At 45.0% G+C, this 27,174-nt stretch overlaps 1 protein-coding gene across 1 annotated transcript in view; it reads right to left on the bottom strand.

Moving 5' to 3' along the window:
- Positions 1 to 632: 632 nt before the first annotated feature.
- MGST3 (microsomal glutathione S-transferase 3) overlaps positions 633 to 27,174 on the bottom strand; it is a 107,449-nt gene continuing 80,907 nt past the window's right edge. Inside the window, exons 4-6 of the mRNA XM_075320919.1 lie at positions 9,162 to 9,219; positions 3,316 to 3,388; positions 633 to 899 (exon numbers count right to left, since the gene is read on the bottom strand). Coding sequence (XP_075177034.1) covers positions 778 to 899; positions 3,316 to 3,388; positions 9,162 to 9,219 — 253 coding nt within the window. The 3' untranslated portion in view covers positions 633 to 777. The remainder of the gene's footprint in view (positions 900 to 3,315; positions 3,389 to 9,161; positions 9,220 to 27,174) is intronic.

Below are 27,174 nucleotides of genomic sequence, written 5' to 3' on the forward strand. Positions count from 1 at the left end.
TTGCATATTTTTATCTAACTTGTGAATAAAAAAAACCCCACATACAAGTTGATGGGTGTGTAAAACTAACAAAAAGGGATATCCATCGGGTGTTAATTTAGCAAAGCTTCTCTTACCTGTTAGGCTATGTGCGCACGTGTGCGTAATTCATGCAGTTACGCTGCGCTTTGTAGCGCAGCGTAACTGCATGCGTCCTGCGTCCCCTGCACAATCTATGGAGATTGTGCAGGGGCCGTGCGCACGTGGCGTCTTAGAGCGCAGTGCTTCGGCTGCTGCCCGAAGCGCGCGTTCTAAGAAGTGACATGTCACTTCTTCCGTGCGCTTTGCCGGCAGCTCCTGCTCTGTCTATGGCAGGAGCTGCAGACAGAGCGCACGTTCTCTGCCGGTACCATGCGCTTCAGAACGGAGCTTTTCAGCTGCGCTCTGAAGCGCACCTTTTAGGTGCAGTGCAGAGCGCACACGTGCGCATATAGCCTTAAATTGATGTATGGTCATTCAAGAAAATCTGAAAAACTGACTGAATAAACAGGGATACAAATCTGATCCATGACACCTATGAAGGTCTGGAAAATGAAATCAAAATAGCAAAAAATAAAAATAGAAAAACATACACCAAAACAACTAAACAACAATTTATATTAATATTTTTATTTATAAAATGTATTAAACAGTCTCATAATTCAAAGATACATAGGCCTAATCCACCCCTCATGAGCCAGTCAGGGTGAAACAGGGTTTAGTAGAACTTTTACAGGCTCCTGTTTTACCACTGTCAGTTTAACACCAGGTTTTTGGGTGGAGGGTCCAGCCGAGCAGTTTGAATGCAGAGCAAACAGTAGTGCCAAACAGACCGAGCAGAGCAACAGAACCGATGGCTCCTCTGGAACGTTTGCGTGGATCTAAGCACAGAAAAAAAATTATTTAAAGTCAGTTTATAAGACATCCACAATGAAAAGGTATAAAATATAGTCCAAAGTCTCCCATCACCACTATGGGGACTAGATTCAGTTCAGGTATCCTTATATACTCATGTGTCCATACAGGCAGGTAAGGTGAGCCTTAAATATCAGATATCTGGTGGCCAAATGAAGAGAAACATCACCTAAGTAATTGATGACATTTGTCTAAAAGGTAGAAAAGTCACATTTAAGGTTAAAAAAAAAAAAAAGCAACTTTCCAATAGTTGCGCAGAAGAGGGCGAAATGGCACAACAGGAGGAGATAAATACAGCATAAACCTGATCTTTCTGTCCCTATACAACACTACAGTATCAGAGGCAGATCTCCCATTTACACGGGACAAACTTCGGCCAATAGCAATTATTTTAGGCTGGCATAAATGATCTGATCACCCGATGAGAAATTGTAGGTTGATCCCTGGCTTTTTACACGGGCTAAATTGGGAATGAGCATTCAGCGATTGTCAGCGCATCTACATAAGCCTTAAACAGCAATGTTCACATATTGCGTTTACTTGCTGCAATCAAGGTACTACCACAATTTTTTGCCATAGCAAACCAGAACTAAATAATTAAATAAATAATCCACAGATGACAGCAATGTGGTCACAAGACTAACATATGAAGATGTCAGCTTTGTGCATTTAGTTATGCAGTTAATTCCTTGTAGGCTTCTAAAACATTGCATCCATAGATTACTCTTCATTTCCAAGCTGACAGGTTCTCTTTAGAGCAGTGAAACTTAAGATTTCTACATAGGGGTTTTATAATGCAAAGTATATTGAATCAGGCTCTGCTGGAGTGTAAGCAGTGTCATGCCACTGTGATGCCACTCTGCGATCACAGCACAGCCACGGAGGACAGGGCGGGCGCTGCGGAGGAGAGGGAGGGGTTATACTCCCTATCTCCTCCATGGTCAGCTGATGTGATTCTCGCACTGCGCTCACATTACACCGGTGTAATGCGAGTGCAATGCAATGTTTGTCTCACACCCATAGACTTGTATGTGTGCGAGTGAAAACAAATCGTATTGCGCCTGCAGCATGCTGCGACTGTTTTCATGGTCCGATTAGGGCTGGGAAAATCACTCATGAGAGCAGCCCCATAGAGTAACATGGGTCCGGGTGGAATGCGATTTTTTTATCGCATTCCGCTTGCTCCGTTTTTCTCGGCGTGTGTGCTCACCCTTAAGGTCCAGTCACACTAAACAACTTACCAGCGATCCCAACAACGATAGGGATCGCTGGTAAGTTGCTAGGAGGTTGCTGGTGAGATGTCACACTGCGACGCTCCAGTGGGGGCTGGTCACTGGTTGCTGGTGAGCTCACCAGCAACTCATGTAGCGACGCTCCAGCGATCCCTGCCAGGTCAGGTTGCTGGTGAGCTCACCAGCAACCAGTGACCAGCCCCCAGCGCCGCGTGGAAGATGCTGCGCTTGGTAACTAAGGTAAACATCGGGTAACCAACCCGATATTTACCTTGGTTACCAGCGCACGCAGCTACACGTGCAGAGAGCAGGGAGCAGCGCACACTGAGCGCTGGCTCCCTGCTCTCCTAGTTACAGCACACATCGGGTTAATTACCCGATGTGTGCTGCAGCTAAATGTGCACAGAGCAGGGAGCAGCGCACAATGCTTAGCGCTGGCTCCCTGCTCTCCTAGCTACAGCACACATCGGGTTAATTAACCCGATGTGTCCTGCAGCTACATGTGCACAGAGCAGGAGCCGGCACTGACAGTGAGAGCGGCGGAGGCTGGTAACAAAGGTAAATATTGGGTAACCAAGGACAGGGCTTCTTGGTTACCCGATGTTTACTGTGGTTACCAGCCTCCGCAGAAGCCGGCTCCTGCTGCCTGCACATTTAGTTGTTGCTGTCTCGCTGTCACACACAGCGATCTGTGCTTCACAGCGGGACAGCAACAACTAAAAAATGGCCCATGACATTCAGCAACAACCAACGACCTCACAGCAGGGGCCAGGTTGTTGCTGGATGTCACACACAGCGACATCACTAGCAACATCGCTGCTACGTCACAAAAGTTGTTCGTTAGCAGCGATGTTGCTAGCGATGTTGCTTAGTGTGACGGGGCCTTAAGCCCAGAACATGCATGTCTGTGGGGAGTCTGGGAGGCAGTCTGAATTAGTCAGACAGACATGCCTGTCTAGATGACCATACAGATAAAGCCGTCTGTTACAGATTAGTAGCACAAAGCTAACCAGAATCAGAAGCAATAAGTGTTATATTGAAGCTTTCACCACAAACCTATACCCTAAAAAACACAATTTTCTATAAGACTGTATTAACAAGTCAAGAGTACAGTAGTGTAATGTGATTGAAGAAAGCATTTTGTTCTCACCCCCTGTGGAGTATCCCGCAGCATACAGCTCTCGGCCAACAATCCAGGCAACACCAAGCAAACTAGCAGCACGCTACATAAGTGTAAAAAACAAATATAGAAAGTGTGAGGAGATACAAGAAAACAATACGTAATTGTTCATGCTTTTTGTAGACTTCATTTTTTGTCTATATGAAGAGGGTTATACCTTCTGACCGTGCACCCTTCCCCCAGTTGCCACAGGTAATCTTATCCTATATAGCAGGTTCCTACATGCCCATACACAGGAGGTTTTTAACCTACAGTCATGGCCAAAAGTTTTGAGAATGACACCAAAATTATATTTTCACATGATCTGTTGCCCTCTGGTTTTTAATTCTGTATGTGATGTAAACATCAGACAAACACAAATATATTTGCAATCATATTATGAGTACCAAAAGGTTATATTGACAGTTAGAATGAGTTAATGCAGCAAGTCAATATTTGCAGTGTTGACCCTTGACCCTTCTTCAGGACCTCTGCAATTCTCCCTGGCATGCTCTCAATCAACTTCTGGACCAAATCCTGACTGATAGCTGTCCATTCGTGCATAAACAATGCTTGCATTTTGCCAGAATTTGTTGGTTTTTGTTTGTCCACCCGTCTCTTGATGATTGCCCACAAGTTCTCAATGGGATTAAGATCTGGGGAGTTTCCAGGCCATGGACCCAAAATCTCTATGTTTTGTTCCATGAGCCATTTAGTGATCACCTTTGCTTTATGGCAAGGTGCTCCATCCTGCTAGAAAAGGTATTGTTGGGCGCCAAACTGCTCTTGGAGGACATTCTGGTACCATTCTTTATTCATGGCTGTATTTTTAGGCAAGACTGAGTGAGCCGATTCCCTTGGCTGAGAAGCAACCCCACACATGAATCGTTTCAGGATGCTTCACAGTTGGCATGAGACAAGACTGGTGGTAGCGCTCACCTCTTCTTCTCTTAATAAGCTGTTTTCCAGATGTCCCAAACAATCGAAAAGGGGATTCATCTGAGAAAATGACTTTACCCCAGTCCTCAGCAGTCCACTCCCTGTACCTTTTGCAGAATATCAGTCAGTCCCTGATGTTTTTTCTGGAGAGAAGTGGCTTCTTTGCTGCCCTCCTTGAAACCAGGCCTTGCTCAAAGAGTCTCCGCCTCACAATGCGTGCAGAACCACTCACACCAGCCTGCTGCCATTGCTGAGCTAGCTCGGCACTGCTGGTAGTCCGATCCCGCAGCTGAAACAGTTTTAAGATACGGTCCTGCCGTTTGCTGGTCCTTCTTGGGCGCCCTGGAGCCTTTTTGGCAACAATGGAAGCTCTCTCCTTGAAGTTCTTGATGATGTGATAAATTGTTGACTGAGGTGCAATCTTTGTAGCTGCGATACTCTTCCCTGTTAGGCCATTTTTGTGCAGAGCAATGATGGCTGCACGTGTTTCTTTAGAGATAACCATGGTTAACTGAAGAGAAACAATGATACCAAGCACCAGCCTCCTTTTAAAGTGTCCAGTGGTGTCATTCTTACTTAATCATGACTGATCGCCAGCCCTGTCCTCATCAACACCCACACCTGTGTTAATGGAACAATCACTAAAACAATGTTACCTGCTCCTTTTAAAACAGGAATGCAATGATGTTGAAATGTGTTTTGGGGATTAAAGTTCATTTTCTTAGCCAATATTGACTTTGCAAGTAATTGCTGTTAAGCTGATCACTCTTTATGACATTCTGGAGTATATGCAAATTGCCATTAGAAAAACTTAAGCAGTAGACTTAAAAAAAAAAATATGAAAAAATTAATATTTGTAGCATTCTCAAAACTTTTGGCCATGACTGTAGAGAGAGGCTTCAGCATAGCGTTAGGGACCCAGTTACGAGATATGCCGTGAAGGGGCAACTGGGCAGATATACAAATGGCCATTTATATATGCTAAATATCTCATTTTTCTTAGATTTTCCTTAGCAGTAATGCAGGTCCATGTTCACACATTCATGGTCTCCATACTTTAGCATTATCAGAGTGCAAACTGTCTTTTTGTATTTCATTTTTAGGACCTTTGCAGTGTATGTTTGCTGAATACACAGGGAAAGCCAAATCCAAATAGGCCCCTCATTTACCTGACAAAAGAAATCTTTTCATCTCCCATGAAGTGAAAGGGAGAATATAAATTATTCTATGGGAGGTCATAATTCTCTGGTCTTAAGCTGGGTTCACACATAGCGACAGTGACAACGACGTCGCTGTTACGTCATTTTCTGTGACGCAACAGCGACCTAGTAAGTCGCTGTTATGATCGCTGCTTAGCTGTCAAACACAGCAGACGCAGCAGCGATCAGAACGACACGCGTCGCTGTGGAAGCCATGCTGCACTTTGTAACTAAGGCAAATATCGGGTAACCATTACCCGATATTTACCTTGGTTACCAGTGCACACGCTTAGCGCTGGCTCCCTGCTCTCCTAGCCAGGGTACACATCGGGTTAATTACCCGATGTGTTCTCCAGCTCCGGCTCCGTGTGCAGGGAGCCAGCGCTAAGCGGTGTGCTCTCACGCTGCCAGTGCCGGCTCCCTGCTCACGTAGCTGGAGTACACATCGGGTAAATAACCCGATGTGTACTCTGGCTAGGAGTGCAGGGAGCCGGCACTGGCAGCGTGAGAGCGGCGGTGCTAGTAACTAATGTAATTTTCGGGTAACCAAGGAAAGGGCTTCTTGGTTACCCGCTGTTTACCCTGGTTACAGCTTACTGCAGGCTGCCAGACGCCGGCTCCTACTCCCTGCTCGCTTCAGTTCGTCGCTCTCTCGCTGTCACACACAGCGATGTGTGCTTCACAGTGGGAAAGCGACGAGCAAAAAATGAAGCAGGACATTCAGCAACGAGCGGTGACCTCACAGCAGGGGCCAGCTCGTTGCTGGATGTCACACACAGCGACAGCACGTCGCTGCTACGTCACAGAAAATGGTGATGTAGCAGCGACGTCGTTGTCACAGTCGAGGTGTGTGACACCACCTTTACAGGCTTACAATATTCCTTGTCTGAGTGTTTTAGTGTTTACAATATAGTATCTCTGGTGGTCATTTGCCTTTGATGCGGAATCGCACTCTGAGCCTGCATCTTTCCCGGCATGTGGCGGCAGATTTAATCAATTGATGTGCGTTTGACAGCTGTGGGTGGAGCGGCGCTCTGCTCATGGCTCTTAAAATGTTAAATGCTGTTGTCAATCTCTGACAGCACATTTTACACATGCTGGCAGGGGGCGCACTGTTCTGAGCCCTCATCAGTGCTCCTGTGTTACGATTGTGGGACACCGATGAGTTAACAGGACAGCCAGGGGTCTGCTGATTACCCCTATGTCTGTCTTCTCAGTACTCCTGTGAAAACCACCCTGTGACCAGCGTTTCTAGATTAGTTTCTTCTATATACAGCAATGCTGTGGCACTGCTGTACATAGAATAAGTGATCAAGGTATTGCAGGTTTTAAGTTCTGTGAGGGGCACTATTAAATACAGTAGAAAAAAAAAAGTGTAGAAAAAAAAAAACCCACCCCAGACACAACTGCAGAATTTCACTTTTTTTTGCCATTTCCCCACACTTGGGAATTTTTTTCCTGTTTACCATCAGGGCTGTGGAGTCGGTAAGCCAAACCTTCGACTCAGACTCCTCAAATTCTCTTGCACCGACTCAGACTCCGGCTCCGACTCCGACTCCAACTCCTACATATATTGCTTATAGTTAGGTGAAAAATTTATTGTAGTACATGAATATGTGTATGTGAACATCAGACATTTAATAATTTTTATGATACAATAATCAAGATATTTGGATAGAACATAAAATATATTTATTGGAATACAACTTTAGAACACAAACTGTAATAAATTGTAAATATGTAATACACTATGTAGTATACAGTAGATTACATATATATCTTGTGTGTGTGTATATACACTATATATATATTATATATATATATTACATATTTACAATTTATTAGTTTTTTGTGTTCTAAAGTTGTATTCCAATAAATATTTTATGTTCTATCCAAATATCTTGATTATTGTATCATAAAAACAATTAAATGTCTGATGTTCACATTGTACTACAATAAATTTTTCACTTAAATATAAGCATTATACTAAATATTATTTAGTAAAATATTCAGCACATTCTGCATTGCACTCCTGTCCCCAATTTATTATATATTTTAGGAGTCGGAGTCGGTGCATTTTATACCGACTCAGACTCCACCAAAATGAGCTCCGACTCCACGACTCAGACTCCACAGCCCTGTTTACCATTACATCATACGATAAAATGGAGGGTGTCATTCAAAAGTACAACTCATGCAGGAAAAAAAGCCCCAATATGGCTATCAACAGAAAAATAAAATAATCTTATGGCTCTTGGAATTAAGAAGAAAAACAAAAGGGCAAAAATGAAGTCACCCAGTCCCTAAGGGGGTTTAGGTGATTATTACTGAAATGCGTTATCCATTGTGATCCAAAATTTAACACTTTTTAAACAGCTGCTCTTTGTATACAGAGATAATGGTGGAGGTGTAGACAAGGCAACTGTACCATATTGTAGTCATTTTTCAAAACTCAGAACTCGGCTGTTCTCAAACAAAACTCCAGCGCTACCATGATGTAGTCTGTATGCTGCAGCCACCAACTGGAACGAATTGTTAGGCTACTTTCACACTTCCGTCTTTTTCCATCAGTCACAGTCCGTTTTGCAACTGATCAGTAGCAGATAGTGTGAATACTGATGCGATGGATCCTATGAAAATAACGGATCCAGTGTGTGTGCGTGTGTGTGTTACACATCTGATCATGCTCAGTTGCAAAAAGACGGAACAGACACTGGAATAATTTGGCGGATTCCGCTCCCATAGGCTTCCATTATACGAACATGAAAAAACCCGTTACATTCTGCGTTGCTTATGCCCGACAGCCAGTCATTCCACGACTGATCCGGAAAGGGTTCTTTACAGTTAGAGCAGTCAGACTGTGGAATGCCCTACCACAAGAGGTAGTAATGGCAGATACTATAACAGCTTTTAAAAAAGGGCTGGATAATTTCCTCAGTACACACAACATTGTTGGTTATAAATGACTTAGGCCGGTTTCACACATCCGGCTTTTTGCCGTTTTACCGGATCCGGCGCTCTCCCGTACAGTTAATACAGTACAATGACAGAGCAACAAGCGCCGGTCACATGCTGTCATGTGACCGGCGCATGTGACCCGGAAGTTACAGCGCTGTCATTGTACTGTATTATCTGTACGGGAGAGCGCCGGATCCGGTAAAACGGCAAAAAGCCGGATGTGTGAAACCGGCCTTAGTGACCAAATGTAGAACTTGTGGAGGAAGGTTGAACTAGATGGACCTAGGTCTTTTTTCAACTTTAGTAACTATGTAACTATGTGAGACGGATGCAACGCAAGGCCATCAGTCGCAATCAATTGTTAATACAACTCTGGGGAAAAAACGGAATCCTGCCAAATATTTTGCAGGATACCGTATTTTCTCAAGGCGGCGGATTGTGACTGATGCTAAAAAACGGAAATGAGAAAGCAGACTTCGGGCCGATACAGAAGCCGTCACATCAGTAAATAAGCACCCAAGTGGTGACAAGTCTCACTTTACTTTTATTTTCTCTGAGCTGCTTGAAGTGTCTGTTTTGTAGGAAAAGTTCCAATTTATTTTTTTAATCCAGCATACAGCTCCACTAGGCCTACTTTTTTTCCTAGTGTAACCTTTCAAACAAAAGAAAATTTCAATTTTATAAACTGCGCCAAGTCTGATTCAGTTGCCACCAAGTTAGAAATACTCAATATTGACTTACCGGATGTGTAAGTCCTCCAGCAACTAAGAAAAACAGAAAAGGGGGATAGGCCTCCAGACTGCAGAACAAGGTAGACAGAATTACATTTTGATATTGAATTCAAATAAAATCAGATACATTTTAGGATATTTGAGAAATTGGGCCTAAGGCAAACAGCGAGGCCGGTTCGTGAAACTCAGACTGTGACGTTAGTCTACATCAGTGGTTCCCAAACTACAGTCCTCACGACCCTCAACAGGTCGTGTTTTCAGGATTTCCTTAATATAGCACAGGTGATGCCTTGATAATGATTCCATCACCTGTTCAATAGTAAGGAAATCCTGAAAACATGACTTGTTGGGGCCCATGAGGACTGGAGTTTGGGAAACACTGGTCTACATGAATTAGGCACATCCTACAATTGCTGTCCTCTTCTGCCAGATATGTACTCCAATTTGTGACTAGAGTACTCGTCCAGCAATATTTACGCTATTTAAGTCGGGTAAATTTCTATGAATTGGGTGGGCCAAGCACCATACATTTTGGCAAAGCCGGCTAGGACTAGAATAACATCAATAGCCAACGTTTTTGTGCAACTTCTGCGTTGCACAAAAATTTAGCACCATAAAGGGGACCAATCACCAGGATTTTCGGATATAAGCTAAAGCCAGTGCTATACTGGCACTATCATGCTGATTCTATACATACATGTAATGGTCAGCTCGGATGTTTATGTTTTGAAATCCAAGAAAGTGAAGTTTGTAAAATGAGCAGCTCCTTGAGTGACAGTTGCACTGGAGCAGATCATATATTCATAGTTCTCTCCTCACCCTGTTAGAATTAGTATAAGCATTATACAAACGACTCACTTTGTCTAGCAGGACCTGTGGTGAGGCCATATCCATGTTACCTGGTATCCAGCTTTGGTGGCTGAGGCCCCGCCCCTTCTGGTCACATGGTTATGACCTCACCACAGGTCCTGCTAGACAAAGTGAGTCCTTTGTATAATGCTTATGCTAATTCTTACAACAGGGGGAGGAGATAACTATGAATATATGATCTGTTCCAGTGCAACGGTCACTCAAGAAGCAGCTCATTTTACAAACTTCACTTTCTTGGATTTCAAAACCTAAATATCTGAGCTGAGCACTACAGGTATGTATAGAATCAGCATGATAGTGCCAGTATAGCACTGGCTTTAGCTTATATACGCAAATCCTGGTGATTGGTTCCCTTTAATTCTGGCATTAATGGATCGGCCTCATTTCTTATTACAGGATAGGTGATAAATGTAGTACTGTGGGTGTGGGAGAAAGGTTGAGGGAGGGGGGGTTGTCTTGAGCTTCCATTACCAAGGAGTTTAAATAGATTAAGGACATGAATGTGTTCTACTACTTTGTTTGGTTAAGAATATTTGGTCCTGTAGTCCTTTAGATATTAAACAAACTCTTTACACAATGTTTGATGGATTTAATAACGAATTTATGAAATATATACAAAATGAGGGGATTTCGGATTCTCCTTTTCATCGTCAGCATCAGTGTTACAGCATGTTCTTACAGTCCCCCTCTCTACAAAGTAAAAAAAAAAATATATACCTCCCTCACCTTTTCGTACAGCTTTTTGCAGCTTTTTACTAGACAGTCTAAAGTTGAGAGGATTCCAAACTCATTCCACAACAAGGTTTCCAAAACCTTATTAAAAACCCACACGATGTATGAATAGCAGTTTGAATTCCACATTGAAATCTATAGGAAGTACATATCTGAATACTTCCCAAGTGCCCATAGGCTAAAGGTGGTGTCACACATAGCGACAACGACGTCACTGCTAAGTCACCATTTTCTGTGACGTAGCAGCGACGTCCCGTCGCTGTCGCTGTGTGTGACATCCAGCAACGACCTGGCCCCTGCTGTGAGGTCGCCGGTCGTTGCTGAATGTCATGGTTCATTTTTTTGGACGTTGCTCTCCCGCTGTGAAGCACACATCCCTGTGTGTGACAGCGAGAGCGACGAACTGAAGCAAGCAGGGAGCCGGCGTCTGGCAGTCTGTGGTAAGCTGTAACCAAGGTAAACATCGGGTAACCAAGAAGCCCTTTCCTTGGTTACCCGATATTTACCTTAGTTACTAGCGTCCGCTGCTCTCACGCTGCCAGTGCCACGCCCTGCATACGTAGCTGGAGTACACATTGGGTAATTAACCCGATGTGTACTCTGGCTAGGATTGCAGGGAGCCAGAACTAAGCGGTGTGCTCTCACGCTGCCAGTGCCGCCTCCCTGCACACGTAGCTGGAGTACACATCGGGTAATTAACCCAATGTGTACTCTGGCTAGGAGTGCAGGGAACAGGGAGCCGCCACTGGCAGCGCGAGAGCCTCGGACGCTAGTAATCAAGGTAAATATCGGGTAACCAAGAGAAGTGCTTTCCTTGGTTACCCCATATGTACATTAGTTACACTTTCACGCGTCGCTGCTAGCTGGGGGCTGGTCACTGGTCGCTGGTGAGATCTGCCTGTTTGACGGCTCACCAGCGACCATGTAACGACGCAGCAGCGATCCTGATAACGGTCAGATCGCTGGTCGTGATCGCTGCTGCGTCGCTATGTGTGACACCACCTTAAGCATCTGGGCCAGACCTGGGCAAAAGGCGGCCCGCGGGCCACATCCGGCCCGCCTACTCTCTGTGACCGGCCCGCCTGGCTCAGGGCGTCCTTGATGGCCGGTCACTGATGAGGGCAATCTGACCTGTTGTCCGGAGCTCCAGGCTCCGGGAGGCGCGTGGTCAGATTGCCCTCATCAGTGCCCGGGCAAATGCCGGGGCCCTGGAGAGCCGGGGGGGGCCCACTCTGCCTCGTCTGTTCTGGTGCCCCTTGGCCGGGGCCCACTCGCCTTAGTTCTGCTGCCCCCGGGCCGAGTTCCGGGGACCGCATTCCTCGGCAGGAATCTGCGGCGCCGTCCCTTTAAGGAGCACAGACTTCCTGGTTGAACTTCATCTGTGGGCGGAGCTACCGACCGGCGCCCTGCTCATCCCACAGATGAAAGAGTTGCAGTGCCAGCCAGCGACCCCCAGCACAGTGCTTCTTTCCGGCTCTGTGTGAGCCCCCTCTCCACCGTGACCTGAGCGGTATGTGCTGGGCCCCAGAGCAGCTTGTGTGGGCCCCCCAGAGCCGCGTGTGTGTCTGTCTGTATGTATATATGTAGCAGAGCCATGTGTGTCTGTAGGTAGCAGAGCCATGTGTGTCTGTAGGTAGCAGAGCCATGTGTGTCTGTAGGTAGCAGAGCCATGTGTGTCTGTAGGTAGCAGAGCCATGTGTGTCTGTAGGTAGCAGAGCCATGTGTGTCTGTAGGTAGCAGAGCCATGTGTGTCTGTAGGTAGCAGAGCCATGTGTGTCTGTAGGTAGCAGAGCCATGTGTGTCTGTAGGTAGCAGAGCCATGTGTGTCTGTAGGTAGCAGAGCCATGTGTGTCTGTAGGTAGCAGAGCCATGTGTGTCTGTAGGTAGCAGAGCCATGTGTGTCTGTAGGTAGCAGAGCCATGTGTGTCTGTAGGTAGCAGAGCCATGTGTGTCTGTAGGTAGCAGAGCCGTGTGTGTCTGTAGGTAGCAGAGCCGTGTGTGTCTGTAGGTAGCAGAGCCGTGTGTGTCTGTAGGTAGCAGAGCCGTGTGTGTCTGTAGGTAGCAGAGCCGTGTGTGTCTGTAGGTAGCAGAGCCGTGTGTGTCTGTAGGTAGCAGAGCCGTGTGTGTCTGTAGGTAGCAGAGCCGTGTGTGTCTGTAGGTAGCAGAGCCGTGTGTGTCTGTAGGTAGCAGAGCCGTGTGTGTCTGTAGGTAGCAGAGCCGTGTGTGTCTGTAGGTAGCAGAGCCGTGTGTGTCTGTAGGTAGCAGAGCCGTGTGTGTCTGTAGGTAGCAGAGCCGTGTGTGTCTGTAGGTAGCAGAGCCGTGTGTGTCTGTAGGTAGCAGAGCCGTGTGTGTCTGTAGGTAGCAGAGCCGTGTGTGTCTGTAGGTAGCAGAGCCGTGTGTGTCTGTAGGTAGCAGAGCCGTGTGTGTCTGTAGGTAGCAGAGCCGTGTGTGTCTGTAGGTAGCAGAGCCGTGTGTGTCTGTAGGTAGCAGAGCCGTGTGTGTCTGTAGGTAGCAGAGCCGTGTGTGTCTGTAGGTAGCAGAGCCGTGTGTGTCTGTAGGTAGCAGAGCCGTGTGTGTCTGTAGGTAGCAGAGCCGTGTGTGTCTGTAGGTAGCAGAGCCGTGTGTGTCTGTAGGTAGCAGAGCCGTGTGTGTCTGTAGGTAGCAGAGCCGTGTGTGTCTGTAGGTAGCAGAGCCGTGTGTGTCTGTAGGTAGCAGAGCCGTGTGTGTCTGTAGGTAGCAGAGCCGTGTGTGTCTGTAGGTAGCAGAGCCGTGTGTGTCTGTAGGTAGCAGAGCCGTGTGTGTCTGTAGGTAGCAGAGCCGTGTGTGTCTGTAGGTAGCAGAGCCGTGTGTGTCTGTAGGTAGCAGAGCCGTGTGTGTCTGTAGGTAGCAGAGCCGTGTGTGTCTGTAGGTAGCAGAGCCGTGTGTGTCTGTAGGTAGCAGAGCCGTGTGTGTCTGTATGTAGCAGAGCCGTGTGTGTCTGTATGTAGCAGAGCCGTGTGTGTCTGTATGTAGCAGAGCCGTGTGTGTCTGTATGTAGCAGAGCCGTGTGTGTCTGTATGTAGCAGAGCCGTGTGTGTCTGTATGTAGCAGAGCCGTGTGTGTCTGTATGTAGCAGAGCCGTGTGTGTCTGTATGTAGCAGAGCTGTGTGTGTCTGTATGTAGCAGTGCTGTGTGTGTATGTAGCAGTGCTATGTGTGTATGTATGTAGCAGAGCTATGTGTGTATGTATGTATATATGTAGCAGAGCTATGTGTGTCTGTATGTAGCAGAGCTATGTGTGTCTGTATGTAGCAGAGCTATGTGTGTCTGTATGTAGCAGAGCTATGTGTGTCTGTATGTAGCAGAGCTATGTGTGTCTGTATGTAGCAGAGCTATGTGTGTCTGTATGTAGCAGAGCTATGTGTGTCTGTATGTAGCAGAGCTATGTGTGTCTGTATGTAGCAGAGCTATGTGTGTCTGTATGTAGCAGAGCTATGTGTGTCTGTATGTAGCAGAGCTATGTGTGTCTGTATGTAGCAGAGCTATGTGTGTCTGTATGTAGCAGAGCTATGTGTGTCTGTATGTAGCAGAGCTATGTGTGTCTGTATGTAGCAGAGCCATGTGTGTCTGTATGTAGCAGAGCCATGTGTGTCTGTAGGTAGCAGAGCCATGTGTGTCTGTAGGTAGCAGAGCCATGTGTGTCTGTAGGTAGCAGAGCCATGTGTGTCTGTAGGTAGCAGAGCCATGTGTGTCTGTAGGCAGCAGAGCCATGTGTGTCTGTAGGCAGCAGAGCCATGTGTGTCTGTATGTAGCAGAGCTATGTGTGTATGTATATATGTAGCAGAGCTATGTGTGTATGTAGCAGAGCTATGTGTCTATGTGTGTATGTATGCATATATGTAGCAGAGCAATGTGTGGATGTATGTATGTAGCAGAGCAATGTGTGGATGTATGTATGTAGCAGAGCTATGTGTGTATGTATGTAGCAGAGCTATGTGTGTATGTATGTAGCAGAGCTATGTGTGTATGTATGTAGCAGAGCTATGTGTCTGTATGTATGTATGTAGCAGAGCTGTGTGTCTATGTATATATGTAGCAGAGCTATGTGTCTGTATGTATATATGTAGCAGAGCTATGTATGTATATATGTAGCAGAGCTGTGTGTGTATGTATGTAGCAGAGCTATGTGTCTGTATTTATATATGTAGCAGAGCTATGTGTATGTATGTATATATGTAGCAGAGCTATGTGTGTATGTATATTTGTAGCAGAGCTATGTGTGTATGTAGCAGAGCTACGTGTCTGTATGTATATATGTAGCAGAGCTATGTGTGTATGTATGTATATATGTAGCAGAGCAATGTGTGTATGTATGTAGCAGAGCTATGTGTGTATGTAGCAGAGCTATGTGTCTGTATGTATATATGTAGCAGAGCAATGTGTGGATGTATGTATGTAGCAGAGCTATGTGTATATGTATGTAGCAGAGCTATGTGTGTATGTAGCAGAGCTATGTGTGTATGTAGCAGAGCTATGTGTATGTATGTATATATGTAGCAGAGCAATGTGTGTATGTATGTAGCAGAGCTATGTGTGTATGTAGCAGAGCTATGTGTCTGTATGTATATATGTAGCAGAGCTATGTATGTATATATGTAGCAGAGCAATGTGTGGATGTATGTATGTAGCAGAGCTATGTGTGTATGTAGCAGAGCTATGTGTGTATGTAGCAGAGCTATGTGTGTATGTAGCAGAGCTATGTGTGTATGTAGCAGAGCTATGTGTGTATGTATGTATATATGTAGCAGAGCAATGTGTGGATGTATATATGTAGCAGAGCAATGTGTGTATGTATGTAGCAGAGCTATGTGTCTGTATGAATATATGTAGCAGAGCTATGTGTATGTATGTATATATGTAGCAGAGCAATGTGTGGATGTATGTATGTAGCAGAGCTATGTGTATATGTATGTAGCAGAGCTATGTGTGTATGTAGCAGAGCTATGTGTGTATGTAGCAGAGCTATGTGTATGTATGTATATATGTAGCAGAGCTATGTGTATGTATGTATATTTGTAGCAGAGCTGTGTGTATATATGTATATATGTAGCAGAGCAATGTGTGGATGTATGTATGTAGCAGAGCTATGTGTATATGTATGTAGCAGAGCTATGTGTGTATGTAGCAGAGCTATGTGTCTGTATGTATATATGTAGCAGAGCTATGTGTCTGTATGTATATATGTAGCAGAGCAATGTGTGTATGTATGTATGTAGCAGAGCTATGTGTGTATGTATGTAGCAGAGCTATGTGTGTATGTATGTAGCAGAGCTATGTGTGTATGTATGTAGCAGAGCTATGTGTGTATGTATGTAGCAGAGCTATGTGTGTATGTATGTATGTATGTATGTAGCAGAGCTATGTGTGTATGTATGTATATATGTAGCAGAGCTATGTGTGTATGTATATATGTAGCAGAGCTATGTGTCTGTATGTATATATGTAGCAGAGCTATGTGTCTGTATGTATATATGTAGCAGAGCTATGTGTCTGTATGTATATATGTAGCAGAGCTATGTGTCTGTATGTATATATGTAGCAGAGCTATGTGTCTGTATGTATATATGTAGCAGAGCTATGTGTCTGTATGTATATATGTAGCAGAGCTATGTGTGTCTGTATGTAGCAGAGCTGTGTGTCTGTATGTAGCAGAGCTATGTGTGTCTGTATGTAGCAGAGCTATGTGTATGTAGCAGTGCTATGTGTATGTAGCAGTGCTGTGTGTATGTATGTAGCAGAGCTATGTGTGTATGTAGCAGAGCTATGTGTCTGTATGTATATATGTAGCAGAGCTATGTGTGTATGTATGTATATATGTAGCAGAGCAATGTGTGTATGTATGTAGCAGAGCTATGTGTGTATGTAGCAGAGCTATGTGTCTGTATGTATATATGTAGCAGAGCTATGTGTGTATGTATGTATATATGTAGCAGAGCAATGTGTGGATGTATGTATGTAGCAGAGCTATGTGTATATGTATGTAGCAGAGCTATGTGTGTATGTAGCAGAGCTAGGTGTATGTATGTATATATGTAGCAGAGCTATGTGTCTGTATGTATATATGTAGCAGAGCAATGTGTGGATGTATGTATGTAGCAGAGCTATGTGTGTATGTAGCAGAGCTATGTGTGTATGTAGCAGAGCTATGTGTGTATGTAGCAGAGCTATGTGTGTATGTATGTATATATGTAGCAGAGCAATGTGTGGATGTATATATGTAGCAGAGCAATGTGTGTATGTATGTAGCAGAGCTATGTGTGTATGTAGCAGAGCTATGTGTCTGTATGAATATATGTAGCAGAGCAATGTGTGGATGTGTGTATGTAGCAGAGATAGGTGTATGTATGTATATATGTAGCAGAGCTATGTGTCTGTATGTATATTTGTAGCAGAGCTGTGTGTATGTATGTATATATGTAGCAGAGCTATGTGTCTGTATGTATATATGTAGCAGAGCTATGTGTGTCTGTATGTATATATGTAGCAGAGCTATGTGTGTCTGTATGTATATATGTAGCAGAGCTATGTGTATATGTATGTAGCAGAGCTATGTGTGTATGTAGCAGAGCTATGTGTGTATGTAGCAGAGCTATGTGTGTATGTATGTATATATGTAGCAGAGCAATGTGTGGATGTATATATGTAGCAGAGCAATGTGTGTATGTATGTAGCAGAGCTATGTGTCTGTATGAATATATGTAGCAGAGATAGGTGTATGTATGTATATATGTAGCAGAGATAGGTGTATGTATGTATATATGTAGCAGAGCTATGTGTCTGTATGTATATTTGTAGCAGAGCTGTGTGTCTGTATGTATATATGTAGCAGAGCTATGTGTCTGTATGTATATATGTAGCAGAGCTATGTGTGTCTGTATGTATATATGTAGCAGAGCTATGTGTGTCTGTATGTAGCAGAGCTATGTGTGTCTGTATGTAGCAGAGCTATGTGTGTCTGTATGTAGCAGAGCTATGTGTGTCTGTATGTAGCAGAGCTATGTGTGTCTGTATGTAGCAGAGCTATGTGTGTCTGTATGTAGCAGAGCTATGTGTGTCTGTATGTAGCAGAGCTATGTGTGTCTGTATGTAGCAGAGCTATGTGTGTCTGTATGTAGCAGAGCTATGTGTGTCTGTATGTAGCAGAGCTATGTGTGTCTGTATGTAGCAGAGCTATGTGTGTCTGTATGTAGCAGAGCTATGTGTGTCTGTATGTAGCAGAGCTATGTGTGTCTGTATGTAGCAGAGCTATGTGTGTCTGTATGTAGCAGAGCTATGTGTGTCTGTATGTAGCAGAGCTATGCGTGTCTGTATGTAGCAGAGCTATGCGTGTCTGTATGTAGCAGAGCTATGCGTGTCTGTATGTAGCAGAGCTATGCGTGTCTGTATGTAGCAGAGCTATGCGTGTCTGTATGTAGCAGAGCTATGCGTGTCTGTATGTAGCAGAGCTATGCGTGTCTGTATGTAGCAGAGCTATGCGTGTCTGTATGTAGCAGAGCTATGCGTGTCTGTATGTAGCAGAGCTATGCGTGTCTGTATGTAGCAGAGCTATGCGTGTCTGTATGTAGCAGAGCTATGCGTGTCTGTATGTAGCAGAGCTATGCGTGTCTGTATGTAGCAGAGCTATGCGTGTCTGTATGTAGCAGAGCTATGCGTGTCTGTATGTAGCAGAGCTATGCGTGTCTGTATGTAGCAGAGCTATGCGTGTCTGTATGTAGCAGAGCTATGCGTGTCTGTATGTAGCAGAGCTATGCGTGTCTGTATGTAGCAGAGCTATGCGTGTCTGTATGTAGCAGAGCTATGCGTGTCTGTATGTAGCAGAGCTATGCGTGTCTGTATGTAGCAGAGCTATGCGTGTCTGTATGTAGCAGAGCTATGCGTGTCTGTATGTAGCAGAGCTATGCGTGTCTGTATGTAGCAGAGCTATGCGTGTCTGTATGTAGCAGAGCTATGCGTGTCTGTATGTAGCAGAGCTATGCGTGTCTGTATGTAGCAGAGCTATGCGTGTCTGTATGTAGCAGAGCTATGTGTGTCTGTATGTAGCAGAGCTATGTGTGTCTGTATGTAGCAGAGCTATGTGTGTCTGTATGTAGCAGAGCTATGTGTGTCTGTATGTAGCAGAGCTATGTGTGTCTGTATGTAGCAGAGCTATGTGTGTCTGTATGTAGCAGAGCTATGTGTGTCTGTATGTAGCAGAGCTATGTGTGTCTGTATGTAGCAGAGCTATGTGTGTCTGTATGTAGCAGAGCTATGTGTGTCTGTATGTAGCAGAGCTATGTGTGTCTGTATGTAGCAGAGCTATGTGTGTCTGTATGTAGCAGAGCTATGTGTGTCTGTATGTATATATGTAGCAGCTATGTGTGTCTGTATGTATATATGTAGCAGAGCTATGTGTGTCTGTATGTATATATGTAGCAGAGCTATGTGTGTCTGTATGTATATATGTAGCAGCTATGTGTGTCTGTATGTATATATGTAGCAGAGCTATGTGTGTCTGTATGTATATATGTAGCAGAGCAATGTGTGGATGTATGTATGTAGCAGAGCTATGTGTGTATGTATGTATATATGTAGCAGAGCAATGTGTGTATGTATGTATATATGTAGCAGAGCAATGTGTGTATGTATGTATATATGTAGCAGAGCAATGTGTGTATGTATGTATATGTGACGCCCCTGGACTAGTCCAGGGTGTCACAGGGAACTGCACTATTCTCTATCCTTGGTGCAGGGCCCACCCTCCTTGGTTCCGGGGTCCGCAACAGTGATTCTGTACTAACAGCACAAATCCTAGTCACCCAAACACTACACTTGTCAGGCACACCAGGGGCGTGGTTCCAGCTGGGAAAGGAACCGCCCACCTATGAGTCAGACAGGCTGGTGGGAGGAGTCAGTTAGACAGTTGGTAGTAACTGAAAAAGAGAGAGGACCTGGGGATTAAGAGCTCCCTGAGGAGAGCCTGGCTGGGTCGCAGACAGTGGCCTGTACTTGACGGCTCAGAGATTAGCGGCGTCAGCACAGCGGAGGGATAGGACTTCCCACACAGAGCAGTCACAGAAAATCCCACGTGCCAGCTGCTAAGAGCAGGTCCCAATTAAAAAGAGGGACGGGACCCGAAGGTTTCAAGCCAACGGGGCCAGGGACACACACAGTATACAGTGTATGGAGGAAGGCTCCAGTCCACCACAGAATCACTGAAAGGGACCACCGCACGTGCAGTCACCGAGTGCAGCAGTACCAAGAGACTTTGTTTACCTCAGAGTCTGTGTCCACTGAATGCGTCATCACACCTGAGTGAGTACCCTGGCTCCCCAGCGCCCTGCCGGCCCTATATCAATATAGGCTGTTCCTACCTATTCCCTACCCTGAGTCCCGGGGCCCCTACCTGCGGAGGGAATTACCACCAGGCTGCCCCAACACCATCAGCCCCGGCACTCCCATACAGCAGCGGCGGTATTCCTTATTACCGCACACTGCAGGTGGCGTCACAAATATTCTCCCCCGTAAAAAACCTTTTTGTTTTTCATCAAAGTGTCTGCCGAGCAGTCCGACTGCTGCTAGGGCGTCACACATTGATTTTTGGCGTCACGAACAGGATTGGACTGGACCCACTAACCTGGGTGACGTGCGCCTTCTCCAAAACTGTTGAGCCCAAAGTGAATAAAAAAAAAAAAAAATTCAGTTGCCGCCATCTTGCTGCTGAAAACCAAGGGGGCATAGAAAGATGTCGGCGCCGGGTGAAGCGAGCGCAGCGGCAGTTCCCCCTCAAGATCAAGGTGACATGGACGCACGAGCGACCACGCAGATAATGCCAATGACTTTACCGTATGTGCCAGGCGCTACCTGGCTACCACAATATGATGGTTCCCCTGACACTCTGCAAGGATTCAAAAGAAAAATCCGCACACTCCTGGATATGTTTGGGATGAATGACCGGCAGCAAGCGTCTGTACTACTCGGCCAGTTATCAGGCGCCGCAGAGCTGGAGGCGGAGACCTGGACAGATCAGGACCAGGCCTCAGTAACTGCCATTTTTGAACGTCTGCGACTTTCCTTTGAAAACCGCACTGAGGCAGAACTCCGGATAAAGTTTTACAACTGCAAGCAGCGCCCACAAGAAAGCATTAGAGACTATGCTCTGAGGCTGCAATCAGCGCTACGGACTCTCAAACTAACCATTCCCATCAGTGAAGCTGAAGGAAACAAGGTGCTTGTTGAACAGTTTCTGCAAGGCCTGGGGTCAGTGGAGGACCGCAAGCAGCTACGGCTGTGGACTCTGGAATATCCTGCAATGGACTTTGCTGTTTTAAAAGACCGAGCCATCAAGGCTTTGCAAACCCCAGAGCCAACTGATTCTCCTGCTACGTCCTGGCAAGCCGGCACTTCTCCTCTACATGTGCCACCTCCTGTTAGAGCACTGCCAGTGGATCTGGAGATGGAAGTAGAGATGCCTGAAGTTTATTCCCCAAATGCAGATTGGGATACCAAGCGTAGAGCTCAATACAGGCAAATTCAAGAGTATGTCGAGGAGAATCTGGACCAAAGTAGGGAAAAGCAAGAAAGAAGCTTTAACAAGCAAGCCCAAGCCCCTCCATTTTCACCAGGAGAAGTGGTCTTAAAAAGAAAAAGAAAGATGCATAAACTGGACGACCAGTGGGAAAGAGAGCCATATGTGGTCCAGCCTTCCAATTTCAACAACCAGAAGACCTGTCTTGTCAGCAAGGACCAAGGAAGAACCACAGCTGTAATTTCCCGTGACCACTTGAAAAAGTGCCCTGAACCCCTGAACATCCAGAAGGAAGAACAGCCCCAACCTCAAGTGACTGAGAAAAAGAAGAGAGTGATCCACACCATCCTAGGTGACTTCCCGGAAGATTGGCCTATGTACAATGGAGCAGTGATTGTGCCTGTACTCACATTCCCGCAACCCGCGGAAGAACCAGAACCAAGGAGGCCTGAAATCATTGCACCTAGAGAAGTACCCATACCAGCACCACGAACACGTAGATTACCACCTACAACACCTAGCACCAGTAGTGGGGAACAGGTAGTAGCAAACACCACAGTACAAGGGTTAGAGGGAAGCCAGGAGCTGAGAAGGTCCACCCGTGTGAACTTTGGTCAGCCCCCACATAGGTTCAGAGATGAGGAATGGTAGCGGAACCCGGCTACTCTACCCTAATGTAAATAGTCTAAATATAGAGTAAATTTAAAAATGTTTAGTATTTTCCATGCTTTTAATTCTACTATTTTCCATGCTAAAGATAGTCATGTAAGACATGTTGATATAGAGTGTTGATAAGAAGAATGTTGATTTATTTTAATTACCTGGATTCATGACCTGATTGACGACCAATGATAAGTTTTATTGAAAATGGACCTTTGGCTACAGGACTGGTGGTAGCCAGCACGAACTGGTGCTATTGTAAATGGTTATTTCCCATTCTTAGCCACGGACTGCATCCCCACCTACAGGAGAAGACACAGGTGGAGGAGAGACCTGGGAGACATATGGCCCAGGTCTGGCCACCAACAGGAGCGGTGGCTTGCCTCCTTTTGGAACTTTGGGGGTGGGATGAAGGATTGGGAAAGCGAAACGTTGGGTTCAAGTGCCTCCCCTGCGTGGGATGGATAGATATGTTTTTCTTATTAAAATGTTCACTTTTTGCAGATAAAAATAAACACTCTGGGTGCACTGTAGCTCGGGGACGAGCTACGTTTAACCAAGGGGGAATGTGACGCCCCTGGACTAGTCCAGGGTGTCACAGGGAACTGCACTATTCTCTATCCTTGGTGCAGGGCCCACCCTCCTTGGTTCCGGGGTCCGCAACAGTGATTCTGTACTAACAGCACAAATCCTAGTCACCCAAACACTACACTTGTCAGGCACACCAGGGGCGTGGTTCCAGCTGGGAAAGGAACCGCCCACCTATGAGTCAGACAGGCTGGTGGGAGGAGTCAGTTAGACAGTTGGTAGTAACTGAAAAAGAGAGAGGACCTGGGGATTAAGAGCTCCCTGAGGAGAGCCTGGCTGGGTCGCAGACAGTGGCCTGTACTTGACGGCTCAGAGATTAGCGGCGTCAGCACAGCGGAGGGATAGGACTTCCCACACAGAGCAGTCACAGAAAATCCCACGTGCCAGCTGCTAAGAGCAGGTCCCAATTAAAAAGAGGGACGGGACCCGAAGGTTTCAAGCCAACGGGGCCAGGGACATACACAGTATACAGTGTATGGAGGAAGGCTCCAGTCCACCACAGAATCACTGAAAGGGACCACCGCACGTGCAGTCACCGAGTGCAGCAGTACCAAGAGACTTTGTTTACCTCAGAGTCTGTGTCCACTGAATGCGTCATCACACCTGAGTGAGTACCCTGGCTCCCCAGCGCCCTGCCGGCCCTATATCAATATAGGCTGTTCCTACCTATTCCCTACCCTGAGTCCCGGGGCCCCTACCTGCGGAGGGAATTACCACCAGGCTGCCCCAACACCATCAGCCCCGGCACTCCCATACAGCAGCGGCGGTATTCCTTATTACCGCACACCGCAGGTGGCGTCACAAATATTCTCCCCCGTAAAAAACCTTTTTGTTTTTCATCAAAGTGTCTGCCGAGCAGTCCGACTGCTGCTAGGGCGTCACATATATATGTAGCAGAGCAATGTGTGGATGTATGTATGTAGCAGAGCTATGTGTGTATGTAGCAGAGCTATGTGTCTGTATGTATATATGTAGCAGAGCTATGTGTGTATGTATGTATGTATATATGTAGCAGAGCTATGTGTGTATGTATGTATATATGTAGCAGAGCTATGTGTGTATGTATGTATATATGTAGCAGAGCTATGTGTCTGTCTGTATGTAGCAGAGCTATGTGTGTCTGTATGTAGCAGAGCTATGTGTGTATGTATGTATATATGTAGCAGAGCTATGTGTGTATGTATGTATATATGTAGCAGTGCTATGTGTGTATGTGTGTATGTATGTAGCAGAGCTATGTGTGTATGTAGCAGAGCTATGTGTCTGTATGTATATATGTAGCAGAGCTATGTGTCTGTATGTATATATGTAGCAGAGCTATGTGTGTATGTATGTATGTATATATGTAGCAGAGCTATGTGTCTGTATGTATATATGTAGCAGAGCTATGTGTGTCTGTATGTAGCAGAGCTATGTGTGTCTGTATGTAGCAGAGCTATGTGTGTCTGTATGTAGCAGAGCTATGTGTGTCTGTATGTAGCAGAGCTATGTGTGTCTGTATGTAGCAGAGCTATGTGTGTCTGTATGTAGCAGAGCTATGTGTGTATCTATGTATATATGTAGCAGTGCTATGTGTGTCTGTATGTCTGTAGCAGAGCTATGTGTGTCTGTATGTCTGTAGCAGAGCTATGTGTGTATCTATGTATATATGTAGCAGTGCTATGTGTGTCTGTATGTCTGTAGCAGAGCTATGTGTGTCTGTATGTCTGTAGCAGAGCTATGTGTGTCTATGTCTGTAGCAGAGCTATGTGTGTCTGTATGTAGCAGAGCTATGTGTGTATGTAGCAGAGCTATGTGTGTATGTAGCAGAGCTATGTGTGTATGTAGCAGAGCTATGTGTGTATGTAGCAGAGCTATGTGTGTATGTAGCAGAGCTATGTGTGTATGTAGCAGAGCTATGTGTGTCTGTAGGCATGTATAATGTGTATCTATCTATGTATGTCAGTGCATATGGCTGTATAGATGTGTCAGTTCTATATGTATTTTTGTGAGTTTGTCTTTAAATATGTATATGTATGTGTACGTATGTGTGTGTCTGCGTGTGGATGGGGCCCACTGGGACTCTTCCGCCCGGGGCCCACAAAAACCTGGAGCCGGCCCTGACCCTCATCAGACGCTGCGTGTCGGGTAGGAAACAGAGGACAGATCCTGAAGCTTCGCACAGTGTAGGCAGCGGAACGCAGGAATCTCTCCTCTGTTCCTTGCCCGACACTTTTCTCTGTGACACACGCGCGCCCTGCTTTCGTCAGTACGGCGCGCGTGTCATTTGAAAAGTTCCCGCCCGGCAGGAGAAGCTGCAGTTAGTTGGGGCCGTATGGAGAGAGGCAGCGGCGGGGGCTCCTAGGAATACAGCGTCGGCGCAGCTTGGCCATGTGAAGGAGAGGCAGCTCAGCGGGGGGCTCGTACGGAGGTGTCTGAGGACGGGAACGATAAGAAGAGAGGTGAGTGGTTACTAGTAACCTGCGGGGACAATGGGGGCGGGCGGGTGGGGGGGGTCACTTTTGACAAATATTTGCTGTGTAGTGGTTTAGTATATGGGAATGTAGTTTTACAGGTGTGGTATATGGGGGGGTGGAGTGGTGTAGTTTTATAGGTGTGTAGTGGTGTAGTATAATACAGGTGTATATAGGAGTGCAGTATAATGCTACACCCCTATATTATACTACACCACTACACCCCTATATACACCTGTAATATACTACACCCCTATATTCACCTGTATTATACTACACCCCTATATACACCTATATTATACTACACCACTACACCCCTATATACACCTGTAGTATACAGGTGTATATAGGGGTGTAGTATAATACAGGTGTATATAGGGGTGTAGTATATTACAGGTGTAAATAGGGGTGTAGGGGTGTAGTGGTGTAGTATATTACAGGTGTATATGGGGTGTAGTGGTGTAGTATAATACAGGTGTAGTATATTACAGGTGTATATGGGGTGTAGTGGTAGTATAATACAGGTGTAGTATATAGGAGTGTAGTATAAGACAGGTGTAGTATATAGGAGTGTAGTATAATACAGGTGTAGTAAATAGGGGTGTAGTACAATACAAGTGTAGTATATAGGGGTGTAGTGATGTAGGTTATCACAGGTGTAGTATATAGTGATGTGCTGCAGTTAATTACAGGTCTAGTATATAGTGATGTAGTATATTACAGGTGTATATAGGGGTCTAGTGATGTAGTATATAGTGGTATAGTATATAGAGCTGTAGTTTATTACAGGTGTAGTGTATAGTGATGTATATTACAGGTGTAGTATGTGGTGGGTGTAGTGATTTAGTATATGGGGAGTGTGTGTATGTATACATTGTGTGTATATATATATATATATATATATATATATATATATATATATATATATATATATATATATATATATATATATATATATATATATATATATATATATATATATATATATATATATATATATATATATATATATATATATATATATATATATATATATATATATATATATATATATATATATATATATATATATATATAACCGAGTCAATTATATTAGTCCGGCCCTCTAAAACCATCCCAATTTCTCATGCGGCCCCATGGGAAAATTAATTGCCCACCCCTGATCTAGGCAGTCCAATATATTGACATTGCAGCATGTCAGTACAGAGTAAGCAGATCATCCAGCCAGGGAGAGCATGTCAGGATGTCAGACAGGTTAATTACCATGTTTACCTTCTCCATTACTGCATACACAGCACTTGTGTATACAGATTAGGAAGAACTGACTGTGCTTCCGTCTCCAGACTCATTGAACATGGGAGCACCTGATCTAGGCAGGGAGCAGTAGCTGCTATGACCTGGGTGACCCAGTCATCTCCGCTATGCAGCCAGGAGGAGGCTACGCTCTATAATAAGTATTTGGTGAGGGTTTTATTATGTATATTGCTGAGGATAGTTACCCATTCCTGAACTAGTTAGAGATAGTTGAAATGATGAGATAATTAACCCCTTCACGGCCGGACAATTTTCCGCAGGTTTTTTTTTCCGCCATTCTTCTTCCAAAAGACGTAACTTTTTTTTATTTTTCAGTCAATATGGTCATGTGAGGGCTCATTTCTTGCGGAACGAGCTGTACTTTTAAATGAAACTATACATTTTTACCATGTAGTATACTGGAAAACAGCAAAGAAATTCCAACTGCGGAAAAATTGCAAAAAAAGTGCAATAGCACTATTGTTTGAGATATTTTATTCACTGTGTTTACTATATGGTAAAACTGATGTGTGGGTGTGATGCCTGAGGTTGGTGCGAGTTCTTAGACACCAAACATGTATAGGTTTACTTTTATCTAAGGGGTAAATAAAAATCAGAAGTTTGTCCAAAAAAAAGAAGCGCACGTTTTAAGCCATATTCAGTGACCCGTATCGTTCTCATTTTTCGGGATCTATGGCTCAGTGATGGCTTATTTTTTGCGTCTCGGGCTGTAGTTTTTAACGGTACCATTTTTGCGCAGATGCTACATTTTGATCGCCTGTTATTGCATTTAGCTCAAAACTGGTGGCGACCAAAAAACGTAATTTTGGTGTTTGGTTTTGTTTTTTTTTTTGCCGCTACGCCGTTTACCGATCAGATTAATT

This window comes from Anomaloglossus baeobatrachus, chromosome 8 (genome assembly GCF_048569485.1).
Source record: "Anomaloglossus baeobatrachus isolate aAnoBae1 chromosome 8, aAnoBae1.hap1, whole genome shotgun sequence".
NCBI classification, from domain to species: Eukaryota; Metazoa; Chordata; class Amphibia; order Anura; family Aromobatidae; genus Anomaloglossus; species Anomaloglossus baeobatrachus.